The sequence below is a fragment of the Anser anser genome (genome assembly GCF_964211835.1).
Source record: "Anser anser genome assembly, chromosome: 2".
Lineage (NCBI taxonomy): Eukaryota > Metazoa > Chordata > Aves > Anseriformes > Anatidae > Anser > Anser anser.
Window position 1 is genome coordinate 115,443,639 of NC_139721.1, and position 16,207 is coordinate 115,459,845.

At 41.4% G+C, this 16,207-nt stretch overlaps 1 protein-coding gene across 13 annotated transcripts in view; it reads right to left on the minus strand.

Moving 5' to 3' along the window:
- Positions 1-16,207, minus strand: part of TRAK1 (trafficking kinesin protein 1) — a 136,799-nt gene that overhangs the window by 81,338 nt on the left and 39,254 nt on the right. For 11 of the 13 annotated variants that reach the window (XM_083825668.1, XM_083825663.1, XM_083825677.1 and 8 more), the window contains one exon: positions 3,681-3,973. The exons of 1 other annotated variant lie outside the window; for it this stretch is intronic. Coding sequence is in view for 4 of the 12 variants with exons in the window: in XM_083825660.1 (XP_083681786.1) it covers positions 3,681-3,973 (293 nt within the window). In the remaining 8 variants the exon portion in view is untranslated. Of the gene's footprint in view, positions 1-3,680; positions 3,974-6,287; positions 6,361-16,207 lie in introns of those variants that run through there. One more of the 13 variants, XM_083825670.1, reaches the window with a different exon arrangement.

The window sequence follows — 16,207 nt, forward strand, 5'->3', positions numbered from 1 at the left end:
CTTCTGCCCACTTACCTGTAAACGCCCCACAAGCGATAGCAGTAGAAGCCCCTTAATTTAGCCTACATTGAACTTCTCACTTAAATTGTGATAACAAAAACAATAAAATGAATAATTAATTTATTTATATATTAAAATATAGTATATATATTTATCGCACATAGCAGATACTGAATTCATTTTACAGGTTTAATACTATTACTGCTTAGAAACTAAGTGATCCACAATTAACTTTTTGGGGGGATAACGCCTATTAAGACATTTGCAAAACTTTTTTTTTTTTTTTTGGGAAATAAATCAATTGTCCTATTTCATTTGCCCCTCTATGCTTAAGCTAGCACACATTCAGAACTGTGTACTTGTATAGAAATAACACTTCATTTACGGCGACTACATGCTTTGGATTTTTTTACTATCATTAAATTTGGTGGGAAAGAAGTAGCCTTTTCAGGGTGCTGCCCCCAACCAGTGTCGACATTGGCTTAAGCACTTTAACTCTCTTACCCTTACCCTTTTGTTGGTTTTGGATTTTTTTTTTGTCACCCTGGCCTGCTCTCATACAGCTCATTCCCTTGGCTATGGCAATGCAACTGCTTCTAGGCCCCACAGTAAAAGAGATCAAGAGTGACCCAGCTAAAAAGTAACCCTTGTGTCCTGTCTTCCACAAAAGCAAGGGAGGAATTCTACCCAGACTGGTTGTCTAAAAAGTATCTGAAGTTGCAGTCCCACAGAAATCTGCACATGCACGCCTAGCACAACCAGAAAGCCTGAGGCACCTACAGCTCCGAGGGCCCCAGCAGGGAAGGCCGCACCACTGACAGGGCACACTGAGCCTCCTGTCTACTGCCAACAAACAGAATAGATGTGAAGAAAGCAACAAGAATTTAAAATTCTTTGAGCACCAATGGCGTCCTTCAAAATTCAAAAGTAAAACATGCGTATCATGCAGTTTGTTCCTAGGCTTAAGTTATGTCACAGTCAACTCCAATTTCACTGCCATTCACCGGTCACGTTTCAGAAAGCATCACCACAAGGCACTGTGACGCAGCTCCCCAGGATTTTCTTGCTGTTATTTGCAAGAACTTTTGCAGATGATTTTTACAAAAGGATCTAGGTGTTAACCTTAGACTAAAAGAAAATAGATTACCCCGATTGTTGTATTTGAAGGTGTCTGCTCTAGGCTGAGTCAATGCTCAGCGTCAGAAGGAAAATTACAGTATGTGCAGACTTGATAGGAGCAATTTCTTTCCCATTGGAGATTTTAAGTGTAAATAGCACTGATCTGTCAGTCAGACCTACACAGTGTTCACATTAAAGCCTCTGACAATCCTTCTTCCTCTGCTTGTTTCAAGTGTATAGACTGGATACCAGCATGCACTACTAACCAAGGAGAGATTTTACAGAGAAAGTAAGAGACCAATTTCCAACTCTCAGTCTTCATCCTTTGACACCTTTACAAACTACAGCAAAAAGCTGAAATTCAGGGGGAAAAAAATATCAAACAAAAACAAAAACAAAAAAACCCAACCACCTATTCCTACTGCAAGTCCTACCATCTTTCCTCCAGGTCACAACCGGTTCAAATTTACTGCTGCAGAACAGCTAATCCATAAAAGCATTACAGGATCAATCAGTAAACCACACTTGGCTGGCAACTTAAAAAGAAGAGATTCAGAAAGTGCATCATGCGTGAACTAGTGTAAGGTAGGGTGACATGTGCTGACCTCAATTAAAAAAAAAAAAGTACTTAAAGGTAAGAAAAATTAAGACTGAATTGGAGGGACAGGACACAGCTAAAAATGCTTGCAAGAAAGATACTTCTACAAGGAGCCTGGAAAACAGTGTACGTTTTTCTAGTCTACCTACCAAGCAAATGCCTAGAGGGCAGCAAAACAGATAAATAAATAAAAAGGACGAATAACCAGGGATGGGGAGTTAGTTTTGGATAACAAACCATTTATTTTATCTAGAAGCATACCCGACTGAAAGTAATGTCAGTGTAAAACTTGCTGCTTCTCTTCTCAGTGCAAAAAGCCTTGAATTTTCCCAATGGCTGCAAACTCCCCAAACCCTGTCTAACTTGGCTTCCAACTGCGCACTAAAGCAGCTGTGTTTGGTAAGCAGCTCCTGACTTCAGTGGCATTGGATTGCTTTTTTCCTCCCCCAACAGCAAGCTGTATGTGTGCTACCAAAAAAAAAAAAAAAAGACAAACTACAATGGTGTTTTAAAGAGAATGAAAATGAAAGAGGTTATAATGGCAGGGGTAAAAGACTCAAGAGGGTAGGCTAACTGCAAAAAGCAATCTTCCCTAGGAACGAAGCAGAAGGTTTCTTGAGCACAAGCAGTTATTACAGCCAAATTACTAGTTTGTCATTTTAACTTCTGGACTACTCTGTCATGAATTTCACCTGCAATACCTAAATAGGCACTGCAAGCCTCTTTTTCTATTAACAGCAGTGCTTTCTGCACTGTTCTGTACATTCTTATCGTTAGATCCATCACTTCAAGCAGTAATTGCCATTTCCTCACACTTTCCCCTCTCCGTGGCATGTGTATGGATGCCTTCACTTCTTCCGCATACCAAGATGAAAGGTATAGACATATACAGAGCATCACTCCCCTTTACCTTTTGTTCCAGAATATCAACCCTTAACAACTACACAGCACTCAGGCTGAGCCTAACATAAGGCATACTACAAATATGTGTTGATGGTCACCATTAGCTAGTTCTCCAACCTACAGACAATTCTAGAAACGGATGAAAGTAACTTGGGAAAAAGCTATCTGGCAGCCAACTAGATGAGCCCTGCCCTTTTTTCTTTTTTTTTCCCCTCAGTCCTCTCATTTCTCCCCCCTGAAATTTAGCTGACTCCTCACTTTCCCAAAAGACCTTGGAATTGACAAGGTCACTTTAAGCTAAAGAAGCTCAATCCAGCCAAAAAACATGCATTTGGAATGGAAACTGCCTGTCACTTATTTCATGGCCATATCCATGACTGAACTGAGTTACAGTGATTATTCAAACACTAAAGAATTGGGTCAACTGACCACATAACTAAGAACTGAATTCTGTTTAAAATACCGTATTTAAACACACTTTCCATCTATTTGTATGAATCATATGACAAAAAAGTACTTCATCTTTCAGACAAGCATACAAAAGAAGCTGTTCTTTATACATAAACTTCCATGGTTCCAGAACTAATGTGACAAAAACCAGAATGGTTTGGAAAAGCAAAAAGACATACAGTCAAAACACAAGATGCTTCATATCATTTCTCCCATTCCCTTCTCCCACAAAGCAATTCTCACATCAACATAAAAATCTCAATTATGTTAAATGTAATTTTAAGATGCAGTATTTTCTTCCCCTTGTTCCTAACTCTCAGTTGGTTTACTTTCCAAGCAAGCTCCAAATGTTCAACTTCCCAAGCCAGTAAGTACAGTATCTTAGTTTCAAAACTGCCATCAATCAAGCCTATTTGCAAGAATCGTAATCTTCACAAAGAGTTTTCAGCAAAAAAAAATCATGTTCTTGTGAAATCACTTACTAAACAAGAAAAAAAGCGTGGAACAACAGCAGCAGCACCAGCCATGGGCCAGATACCTCACCAGCATTTTAAGAACAGAAACTTAACTCTACGTTAACCTTCTCATGATAAAAGATCTGACTGCTTACCAGTAATGGTGCAGGCATCTCTGTACTCTCTGCAGTCTGGCACATCATCTTCCACTGCTTCACTTACATAGTGCTCTTCATGAATGCCTGTGTCACAGGCTTGGACTGCATGGTTTGACAGCTCCGAAGGAGGCACAGTGGCGGCCAAAGTGCAGTCGTGCAAAGCTGTGGCGTCCAGCTTGGCAGGTTTCAGAGGGTTGTACAAACTGCCATCAGGGGGACCAGCACTGGAGACTGGGTCTGGCTGGCAAAAACAGAACTCTTTTTCTTTGCTAGAGTTGGCTTCAAGAAGTCTGTAAAACGCAAAAGGAACAAATGCTTAATTCAAGCCACTCCAAACAGCATAAATCAGAATAATTTTCTTTTCCCTAAGCATTAATCTAACCTGACAAATTCCGCAAAAACTAAAAGTCAAATACAGTACATAGCGCAGCTGCCTATTTTTGCAGCTTGCAGAGTTGCATCAAGTAGAAAAGCGCTATTCCTTGTATAGTGTTATTTACCAATGGCTGATTAAACAGCCAGGTTTTTGCCTAACCTAACTTGGAGTAAGCATGGTCCATCCACGTTGGCACATTCACCAACTCCCTTTCTCACATCTCTGCCAAGGGAGAGCTCTGTGTAGACCAGGGCAGCTTGGTATGGGAGCCACACTATGCAGACATCACTGGAACATCAGGAACTTCAGGAACATCATCATTTGAAATTGGTTGATGCCCAACAATACAGAAATGATTGGGATCTTATACTAATCAACCTGCAAGGCTCATCCTCTCCACTGGGCCACACTGCACAGCCTAGCCCTTCACTGCTTTACCTTTACACAAGGCTCACTTCACCAAACCTTTTGTGCAAGGGGCTAATGGCACCGCAGTAATCCATAGTATGATACTGCTTTTGGCTATGAGCAGCATAAGAAAAGATGCAAATGTGCATTACTGCTAGGAAAAGAGGCTGCCATCGTGGGATTGCAGAAAACCAGGCTTGGGAAAGGACTTGCAGGGCAGGAAAAGACGACTTTATATATGTAGTAGTTGCAAGGCAGAAGCAGCATCTTAGGAACAGGCTACACAAGAACACCTAGACTGCACTGGAAAAGCAGAGAGCGAGCCAGCAATGTGACACAAATGCACTGGTCTGCAAGCAAAAGGTACAGATGCAACCCAATACGAATGTGCAGCAACGTAACATGCTTTGTTCGGTGCTTCACTGAGAAGCAGAAATAAAACAGCTGTCTGGAGAATCCTATGAAGGTGGTTTTCTTTCATCTCTAGGAACATATGCAGATAATTTTATCTTGCTGTTCAAGTTATGCTGAGGAGTCTGGCATCTTATTTTCTGGAATTTCCAGTAAGCAATGTTATTGCTTCACCAAGGCATTCATGACTATTTCTAGAAACTCACTGCAAGACTGAAGCATCTATAAACTGACAGGCTACAGATTAGCATTCCTTACAGATTATGCATTCCCATTTCTGTGGGTAAATCACAGGGAAATCTTGCAATAAAGTAACATCACTGTACCAACTTTCATACCACCTTTTCTCAGAATTTTCCCCCCCCTCCTTTCACTGCAGACTTAAGAACAAAACAAAATTCTTCCCCCCCTCTCAAAGGGTCTTAATGATGACTCATCCGCACCGAAATCAGAATACCACAACTGGAAAAAGTATAGGCAATATTAACTCTGGAAAAAATAAAACCTTATGCACAAAGTGACATTTCATTACATTTTCCTCAATTACATGCATTTGTATTTCTGCATAGCATTGCATAACCTGAAAATAGTTCTCAAACTCAGAGGCTCAAAACCTGTATTTTTTAATAATCATAATAGCTACAGGAAAAGATTAAATCATATGATAAGTTTATGATCACACACACTCATACAAATGGTGCTCTCCTGCGGCTGCTGCAGGAAGAGAAAGTTTCACTCAAGTGCTTTAACAAAGTCTTCTGGTTCCCCTGCAGAGCATCCATTATTCCTGCACTGTCAGAGGACAGACTGAGAAGAACAATGGGGTCACTTGTATTAATTATTGTTAAAATGGTCCCCTTTCAAGTAGCTCCTTAGGAATAAGAAGAGAGATTACTGATATTAGAAATTAGTTGTTTCAATGAAGCTGGAATTAAAATGCAAAGCTTCATTTTCCCACCAGTTTAAGCTGTAAGGGAGAAAACATAGGGGACGTGCAGGGACTGAACAATTAAAAGGGCTCCATTTTGTCATAGCTGCTACCACACACCTGCGATTCACATTTGTTTTGGGAAACTGTTAGATAAGTCTGTTGTTGTGAGCAAGGACATGGCTGGGAGTAGCTAACAAAATATTACCAGGAGTCTTCGCACACGTCTTGCCCTTTTCTCCCCTCCTCACCAAGTCCTGCCTTGGCAACTGCAGGAAGCTAATAACATCAAAAACACTACCAAATGGAACAACACTGATAAACTGCAGTGTAATTTGTCTACAAGAAGTCTGCAAGATCTCACGTTCTCAAAACTCACTTGAAACTCTTCTGGACACACACAGCCATTCAGCGTCTGACACACCGGATCATCCCCACTCATTTACCACGTTATCTCCCACACACTCCTGACCAAACCCACCTTTGGCCAGACTGTAACATCGCAGGTTGCCTTCGAAGCTTGTGTTGAAAGAGACTTGCCTTGTTGTTTGGACTGGATCTATAAAATCCATAGAGGTACTGTTTGCACGGCCTCTCTTGCAGGGCAAATCTTAGACCCTGGGCCAGGGCACACACTTCCCCTCACCTTTAAAGTTTCATCTAAATTTTCTTGATGGAAAAAATTGTTATTGCATTGCTTTGTATTTACTCCTTTTAAGAGCCAAACCAATACACAATTTAGTAGCCAAATTATGAGTTTTTCATTGAAAATACCCTGCATTTAACTCTTTCTACTTGTATGTCAACAGCAGCAAACAGCATTTGTGTGTACAAACAGGATTTAAACAACTTTTCTACTCTACCTAGTAGGACGTAATTCAGCTTTTAGCGGCTGCACTGCACCACTCCTGCCAGTCTAAGTACAATGACTGGGGTCAACAAACAGAGCTGGGTCTTAAGAAATATTTAATCTGAGATGTTTGAACTTATTTCTTCACTGTAAACCTGTTTGCAGAAAGACCCTAATTCTGTGAAGTTTATCACTGAAATATTTTCAACCAGGTCATTTTACTCTGCAAATAATCTGATCTGCAAGCCGTTTGTTAAGGGCACATTCAAAACTTGCACTTTAAAAGAGCATGAGGACTTGTTCCTGCATACCTCCTCTATACCCAGATATTGGCTTAACCCAATAAATGCTTCAAATCCACATGGCTAGCTGTATGAAAATCTTGAATTCTATTATACCAAATGCCACCGTCAGCTAATAGTACACCTCTACACAATAGGTTGGCTATGATGGCATGGCAATGAAAACTTAACCAAAAAGTACACATGGTACTCTGACTCCAGTGTACATACGGTAGTGTAGATTACGGAAACCAAACCCAAACTCAGCTGGGGTTAGCCAGCACTGCACTCCACATTAAAAAAATAAATAAAAATAAAAGAAGTTATCCAGCTTTAACTACTAGTGTACATCAGAGAAAAGCTAAGCTTTGGAGGTTCTGAGGTAAATTAAAAACCAATTCTCCACACCAGTCAGCAATTTCTGGGTTCTGGCCATTAGAAAAAAAAATTCTTTGTTCATTTGCGGAGTGTTTTATGGGGAGGTGGTTGAGTTTTGTACACTGTGTATTTCCTACAGATACAAATGAAATAAGCTATTTGCCATTCCAGAGTCATTTGGCATTAAGTATTTCTGTAGTCAGGATTAAACACAACCCAACTCTGAATCTAATGACACAAATAAGTTAACGTGGTCCTTCTTTCTCCCCTAACAGCTATAAAAGAGACCAAGTAACTCACTGAGGGCCTACAAAGAGGCCAGCAGTACCAACTATACAGTGCTTGTAACACGGCCCCATTAGGCTCATTACCATCTCAGACAGCAGTAACAGCGCCCTGCTGTATTCGCCAAAGGGCAGGAGCTCCTACAAACAACATGCTGCCCAAGAGCCACCGGCTGCACCCTGGGGTGGTTATCAGATAACTAAGCATTGTTCAAAGTTTATCTAGATCAAATTTTATGCATCAGATAATCCTTTTAATCACTAGTGTAAAATGGCAGCTCAATCAAACAGCTGCAAATTTAAAGGAATGCTTTCTTAAAAAAGGGGAAAAGTCTCTTTCTAGTCCTTCTGACTAAAGTCCTCCTCTCCCAGCAGGTCATCCTTGTGCTGTGCAGGCTCTCGTGCTTTACCTACGTCAGTTGGTTCAGCAGCACGGTTTTGCAGCAAACCCATTTACTGTGGGGCTAGCTGGTTTCTCGGAACAACTCTGGTCTGCTTTTGGTGCACAACTCCCTTTTGAGGGAAAGAACCTGAGCCCTCTGCTACAGGGTGTGCTTCAAATGCAGCCTGCTGCCGAGCAGGGACACGGTGAGACTTCACATAACCATATGGGCTACATCACCGCAAGGTCATCTGATACGTACCTACATCGTTTCTCTCCTTCAGAAAGCTTCAAACTGCACAGGTAGTGGGGACATTCAGCATGTGGTGCCAAGCTAAATCTAACCTGAACTAATCCACCCAAATCAACAATGCAGATCTGAGAAACTTCAGTGCCAACAGCTTTGATCTACTCACCCGTCCCCACTGACCAAAGTATTTGTTAATTTAGACAGAGCCTCTGGGTACCAAGGGATTGAGGGAGTTTTCCACCCTCAGCATCTACAGGATCAGAGCTCTGTAGCTCCTGGCATTTTCATTTATTAAATCTGATGGTTAAATACTTCAGAGGGTTTCAGGATGTGCAAATGTCTCCCTTTTATGTTTTTGCAAAAGTCCCACCAGAAAGGTTCTTCCCTATGCTGTACAACACTTTGTAAATTCACTAAACAACTGTTTTACCAAGTCTGCTAAGTTTTACTACGTTCTTTATGAAAAACTATCAGGCTTCTTATTTACATGAAAAACTTGCTTCAGATGCAAATACCCCATCTAGACACCGGAGCGAACCAAAGACAGTTTTTATCTGCCCAGTCTGTGAAATAGATTAACATGCTGTCCTATCCCCCAGGAATTCAGATTAGAGTCCTCGGTCTGCATTTTGGAAAATAATCACTGAATTGACCAAAGCAACTTAGTAAGACTTGATTCCAGCATGCAACGTGCTCATTTCTTTGAAATTCACATCTTACATCTACAAAAGGTGGTTTGTTTGTTTGTTTGTTTTGTTATTATTAAAAAAGAATTTCTTCACTAAGTGAGCAGATGGGTTCAAGTGCCAGTCAAAATGTTTACACCAATTTCAATACACTTTGTCAGACCAGAAAGGAACCACTGTTTGCAATAGGTCTGGCTTTAAGATACATATGGACTCACTTTAAGGTGAAGACTGAATTTGATCCCAAATAATTTTGAGTTGTTTTTGTCTTGTGTCTCATTATATACCCTCCTGTATAATAAGGGTTTATTTTCCACTCAAAAGCTAGCTTTTAAATAAGCAGAATGCTGACTGCTCAGTTAAACCTAGCTAGAGGGAGGGATGTAAACAGTTAAAGTGTTATATATGAGTGACACAAAGTGATAATTTATTTACCATCCAACACCTTATATAAAAACAAGTACTGCATTTCTGATATTAGAATAGATCAATTTTTTTTTTTTTTATTTTTTTTTTACAGCAAATTCATGGAACAAGCATCTTGGACAACTTTAAACTACAACCTTATCCAAAGTTTTAAAGCCATTCAAGAACCTTTTAATTAAACATCCTTCCTAGATTACCCTGAAGACAATACTGCCTCCCTCTTAACAGGGTTTTTGCATCCAGTGACTCAGGCAGCCTGCTGCTACCCCAACATCACACAGACCATTTTACTCAAGTTTTGTACTACTTTTAAACTATATCCCAGGCTTTTTTTTTTCTTTTTTTTTTTTTTCCCCTCCCCTCTCTCCTCAGAGAGGTGTTGGGAATATTTTGGTTTAGCCAAATTCAGTATTTTTTAGGCAAGTATCACCACCATGTGGTTATGTCACTTGCACTGCTGTGAAGGACCTTCTCAGGGGTATGCCTTCCCAAGGATAGGCTCTCCTGCATATGAAACCATTAAAGAAGGTTTCCAAGCCGAAGATTTGAAGGCCTTCTAGAATCACTTTTTATGAAAGTATCATAACCAGCAAGTATTAAGCATGTGAAGGCATCCAAAAGGAGAATACCTGATTATCAGCCAGTGGCATGGCAATGTCATTTAGAATTAAAAAAGTCACCATTACAGCAAAAGCCAGAATATCAGCAGCAGTAACCAAAAAGCTGATTAAGTGATAATATAAACATGTAATGCCTAAAACCTTAACCTCTGTGTCCAAAGCTGCTGTTGCGACCTTGTTTGGCCTCCTTTGACGAGTAAGTCATCAATCAAGACTGAGGCATCGTTCTCAAAAAGTAACACCAGTCAAAACACCACAAATAAAAACCTCCATAAAGGCAAAACCAAACAACAACAGCAACAACAAAAGGCACCACTGTTCCCCACAAACCAAAAGTTTCTCACCACTAGGGTCTGGGCCTTCAGCAGGAGCCCATCAGTCTCTTCCCCTGAGGGCAAGGCAAAGCGGGAGCACGCTACAGGACAAACCCTCGCTTTGACCTTCACAGCTGTGAGTGCCCAAGCGTGTGCTCATCCAGCCTTCAGTCACACTGCCCTTTCTCTGAAGTTCCTTGATGCGACGGTGGAGGGCTCTATAAATAGTTCTTCCTTGTGTAAGACTTGCATTACACAGGGAGCTTTGTACAGCTCCCTCGCCTTCTATGTAATGCAGGCCACCAAACTTGCCCTCCCTCTTCCCACTCCAACTAGTGAACAAACAAACTGGAAACAGATAGAAAAAAAAGCGCATCCCCATGCCCCATGCTGCTGGCTGGGAGGCCTCAGCAAGACCTGCTGTACCTGGCTCGGACAGGGAAAGCTGTTTGAGCCACCACCACCAGGGTGAGCACCATATGCAAGGTGCTCACTGAGGTGGAGCGACTCAAGATGGGCACACATCAAGGGGCATGGTCCAACACTCCCTGAACTAAAAGAAATGATCTAATGACTTCAAACACACACACAAAACAACACAATCATGTGCGATTAGGTTGCCACTGTATTTAGCATGTATAAAGTCCTGCCTCATACGCAACCAATATCCAAGCTAAACTACATGAACATCAGCTTCAGTACATTAACACACAATCTGCCTAACAGCATGCCTCTTAATACCACTGGGGAAGAAAAAAAAAAAAAAAAAAGACATGTCAAGGACCTGTCAGACAGTTCATCTATGGTGGAAACTATTACACCCGCAGCAAACCAGGTCTTCAAACATTATGGATGGGAACAGTGTCAACAGAAACCTGAGAAGTGGTGTTGATACACCACAAGAGCATAAAACTCCCCAGTTTATCCCCAGTTATCCTCTCTACTGCTCCACAAGCCTCAAAGACCTTTAGAAGCTGGGTATGTGTTCAGTGCAGCTTTTCTGCTAGCTGGGAGAAGCTGTGGGAGAGAGGAGTGGGATGACCACAACTCCTTCAAAATTCAGCAGAAGAGGTGATAACACTGCCTGTGCTCTCAAACCGTGGGCTCATTTCCTACCCACAGTAAGGACGAGCAAGAGCACTCCACCAGAAGTGGAACACAGAAGAGAAGCACAAACACATAAGCACACACCAACTAGTTACTAGTAAGGGAGAAAGAAAAACAAACAGAAACCCAACAACCCTACTGAACAATGACTGGGCCTAAGATACCACGCAGTATGTAAAGTTATTAAAATATGTTACTATTCCAAGCCAAAGCAATGATCAGCCAGCTGAGCTGTACCTTCTTCCTCAGGACAACATAGAAACGCAGGTGAAAACAGTGACAGCAGCTGAAAGACCATGCTATAACACTGGTCCCCCCACCACTATTCCTATTTAAACAAAGATACAATTAAACCTACCTGCTAACAAAGCAGGGCCAAGAGATTTGGCCAAGTAACACTAAACAAAGAACAGACTGACTAAAACCAGATATTTATCATGATTTAAAACTGGAGGGGAGTGGATTTAAACCTTGTTTTGCATTACTATTGTTTTTCTCCTATTGAACAAGGATTTTCTGAATTTCTCACTTTACACAATTATTTTTAAGGGTCTGTGTAGAGTTGGCATAATTTAAACTAAAAATGCCAAAAACACCAACAAAATAAAAAAACAACAACCCACCATCACCACCACAATAAAAAAAAAAAAAAAACAGTTTTACAGGACTGGAAGTGTCATTGTTTCAAATCTCCATAGCAGTCTTTCCAAAATATTTACATAAAATATCAACAATGTTTACATAAAATATCACATAACAGAATGAAAACTGCTGCTCACAAATACAGTGATAGGATGAGAATGGGCTGAGAGGAACCAACAAGGAAACAACAAATCCCCTGCAAGCAGTCCTAACAATAAATAAATAAATAAATAAATAAGTAAACAAACAAACAAACAAACCCATGCCTGCTGTGTCCTGATCCACCTACCTTCAGGCTGGGATTTACTGCTTTGGACCAGTTGAGTAAACATATAGAAAGACAATAAAGAAAAACTGAACATCTGTTTAGTAAGGATGTCCCGTTCTTCCAGAAAATAAGAAAATAATCACCCCACATTTCCTCCTACTGCTAGCAGCCATTGCAGAGATGGCTATTAGGAAGCTCACCACCAAGACATGCCCTCCCACCAGTTCCTGCCCTGCACTGGATGCTAAGAAGACCTGGCAGCATTGGTGCCCAGGCCAGGGAGCCTCCGCATGTGCTCCAGCTGCTGGCACTCTCCCCGAGAGCCTCCTTGCTCTTCAGGGATGCCTTACAACCCTAAATGTGCAAAGAGCTCCTAGAAGCTACTCCACAGCTTCTTAACTGGCTGTTAAAACCACCGTGCCTCATATCCACCTTCTTTTGTCGTCTTTATGTAGTCATGTTGTCTTTATGTAGCGTGGTGCTTTCAGCCATATGATATTGTGTTTTAGGCCGTGTGGGAACCGAACCCAGCCCTCTCGCAGGCTCTGCAATCGCAGCCCCTCTCCAAAGCTCTGGGCTGGGAAGAAACGCAGCAGGCTGACGCCCTCTTGAACGCGGACAAAGCCAGACCTCCAGCGCTTGCGGATACACAGGCCTCAAAAGCCACTTTAGGTACCAGTGTCAGGGAGAGACACAACAAGACTACAAATTCCTAAGCACCCAGCAACCCCGGGCCTTTTACCAAGCTTCGGTCACACGGAGCCACTCACTAACGAGGCTGCATCTCAACACATACCATTCCCATGCGGGGCTGCTCGCCCTCGGCCTCCATACAAGTTAGCGGTACAGCAACAGGGAGAAGCCTGACAGCTGCCCTCAAACCCCTACGATGTAGTTCAGAAACTGGCACAATCGTTGTCTCGAGTCATCCTTCTGCTTACCGGCCTTGTGTGCAAACGTCAAAAATGACATAGCAAAGTAACAATTCCCTGTTTAAAGGGCGCTCTGTATCCCCGGTATATTACCATATACATGCATCTGTGTTCTTGGGAACCCAGGGATGTTTATCTTAACAACAGGCTGTGGAATTTGAGGAAACTGGGCCAATTATCTGTGGCTTGGTGCCATTAAAGTCAAAGTTGCACTAGCAGAGAGTTTGGAACGGTGTTTTTAGAAAATTCCAGGGGAATTAAATGAACATGGCAATACAACACTGTGTTACAGTCTTTATAAAAACAAAAAACCCCACTACACTCCTTTAATGAGAGAACTAAGCAAGTTAACAGGTAACAATGCAAATTAAGAATTAAGAAGTCTTGCTTCCCTTCCAGACGAAACCATCATTCTTAATTGTGTAATGAAGCTGAAATCCAGCGTCGTGGTTTTCCCAAAGGACCACAAAAATAAAACCCGAACCCACTCAGCAGTGAAGGATCAAGTTTTTCCAAGAGTCTGGAAACCGATTTGGGAAAACAATCAGAATAGTGCTTAAACATGGTGCTTTTGAAGCCATCCTCGGGTACCTATGTGTGGATACATATTCTGCAGAACGCAGGGCAGATGATTCCGGACACTGAATTTCCCCTACACACCAGAGTCAAGGCACAGGCCTTAAGAAAGCAGTTAGCCAAACTGCCCCTGCCAGCCACTGCTCTGCTGATGACGGAGGAAGAACTCGAACTGCTGTACGTGGACCAGGCAAGCTGACCTGCTTACCAATCAGTCAGTTGAGTTCCCCACTTATCAGCGTGCCTTATGACTTATTCATATCTTAACACCCAGTCAGAAAGCATTCTGAGTATACCAACAGCCTGAGGTGAGCGAGCAAGCCAGCTTTCAGTGAGGAGAAATAGCTCTTGGACAAACATTATTCCTATGTCAAGGATTCTTTCCTTTGTGTGCTTTACAGCTCCACTGGTAGATGGAAATTTCTCTCAAAACTCATTTTTCACTATAATATCAAAAGCAACCCTAGCATATGCATTGAGATGACCTGGACAAATCTGGTCAAATACTTCAGACATGGTAAAGCCGGAAGTACACAGAGTAACATATAGGTTTACAAGTATGGGGAAAACAGCATTTGAAGCTTACACACACTTCCTTCAACTGAAAAACATACAAAAATATTACTAATTGGTTTTGTTCCCAGTTGAAAAGAAAGCATCCCACAATACAAGCACAATGCTTAGAAATGTCTTCCTTCAAAATGTTATTTTCATGGTCTAAATGTGGCAGAGTTTGGAAGATACTGGTCTAAGGAAGGTAAAGGCCTTATCTGCCTCAGAACCAGAACTGGGATTCGTTTTCCTCAACTCATGAACATATTCTATCACAAGCAAAGTTATCCTTCCCAATACTTACTTTTCCATAAAATGGTAATATTTACCCAGATGTAAGACTGGAACATGTCCCAGACTTTCAACGTCCACAGTTACATTTGAAGATGATGATAAACTACAACATCATAAGAAATATCACTAAAACCAAAGTAATTGCCTGTTTCAAAGACTTTCACACTCTTTGCTGCTTGTGCACAAGCAAGCTTCTGTCAAGGGAGTAGTGCAAGATTTAGATTTCTAGATTAACAAGCAAAATGGAAAGTAAGGCCTACATGTACAATCCTGAATATAAACACAGGATTTCCTGAAAGGAACAGACCACTTTACCTACTCTGTAAATCCCCTGTGAACATTGCTCATTTGGCATACAAACTCTCAACTGATTGAAAACAGGTAAATGAAGAAGCCAAGATTTGACAGCTGAAGCCAATAATATTTAAAAGTGCTTTGAGACAGAGCACCCTGAATTTCACTATTTAGCTCTCAATATTTTTTTGGCTCTCTGTCCAGTATGTTCTAGCAACAGACATCAAAGCTTTACCATATCTCTTTTGCTGGCAGGAAAGAGTATGACACTCTCCATGCTACTGAACAAGCTCCAGGGAGCACTTCTTGCAACTTCACCTGGCAGACCGGGAAAAAGGAACTCTCTTGGAAATTGTTGCACATCTCATCGTTAAAAGAGTATTTTTAGAAAAATACTTCTGTATCCTCTATAGGCACTGACTTCCCTGAAATGAAGTCACTCCATTTAACTCCTTCTATAACTCACCTGGGAAAACTTTCAATCCAAATACAGTCATGCTTTAAGCACAAGCAAGTTGACATATTACACAGTATCTGTCTGAGGTTTGGGGATCTAATAGAATTTTCCACAATAAATGTTGAATTGCCATCACAAAGCATGCCCAACAGCAGTAGAGATCTCCATGCCATTACTTCCCCCATACAGCTACCAGTTTTGGCTTTGTTTAACAAATTATTGGGTACCCTTTCAATTGGAAGAACATAGTAGTCTATTAAGCCATTCATGAATCAGTTCAAGCAAATGTAACAACCATATTCCAAAGTGAAAACTGCAATTTTTCCCCTTCCAGGATGCAGGGAATTAAACATTACAGTTATTCCTAATGCAAAGTAGAGACACCAGGGTACGCTAGACCATCCTTACCTCCCCTGCTGTTCTGGATCCAGACTCAAGCCTCCAGAAGCACACTGTTGTTTGTCTGTACCAGCTCAAGGGTTCAGCAAAGACACAGCATCCCATTACTACTAAGAACCATTTTCTGGTCTTCTCAGTAGAATATTTAGCCAAAACTCAAAAATTGAAGCCTTGTAATATTATAAGGCTCTTTTATAGGCTCTTATATCTTCGCAATGTCTGATCGCCCACTGCAGAGAAGCTCGGTTTTCACATGCCTGTCCCTCACCACAGAAAGAAGGGGGAGGAGGAGGACAAGTGCAGATAGTTCATTTATATTATTAAATAGAAAATAAAAATTCATCAAGAAAATGCCCTACCGATATTCATCACTGCACTGGAGCCTCCATGGGAGGAACAGGAAGCACAG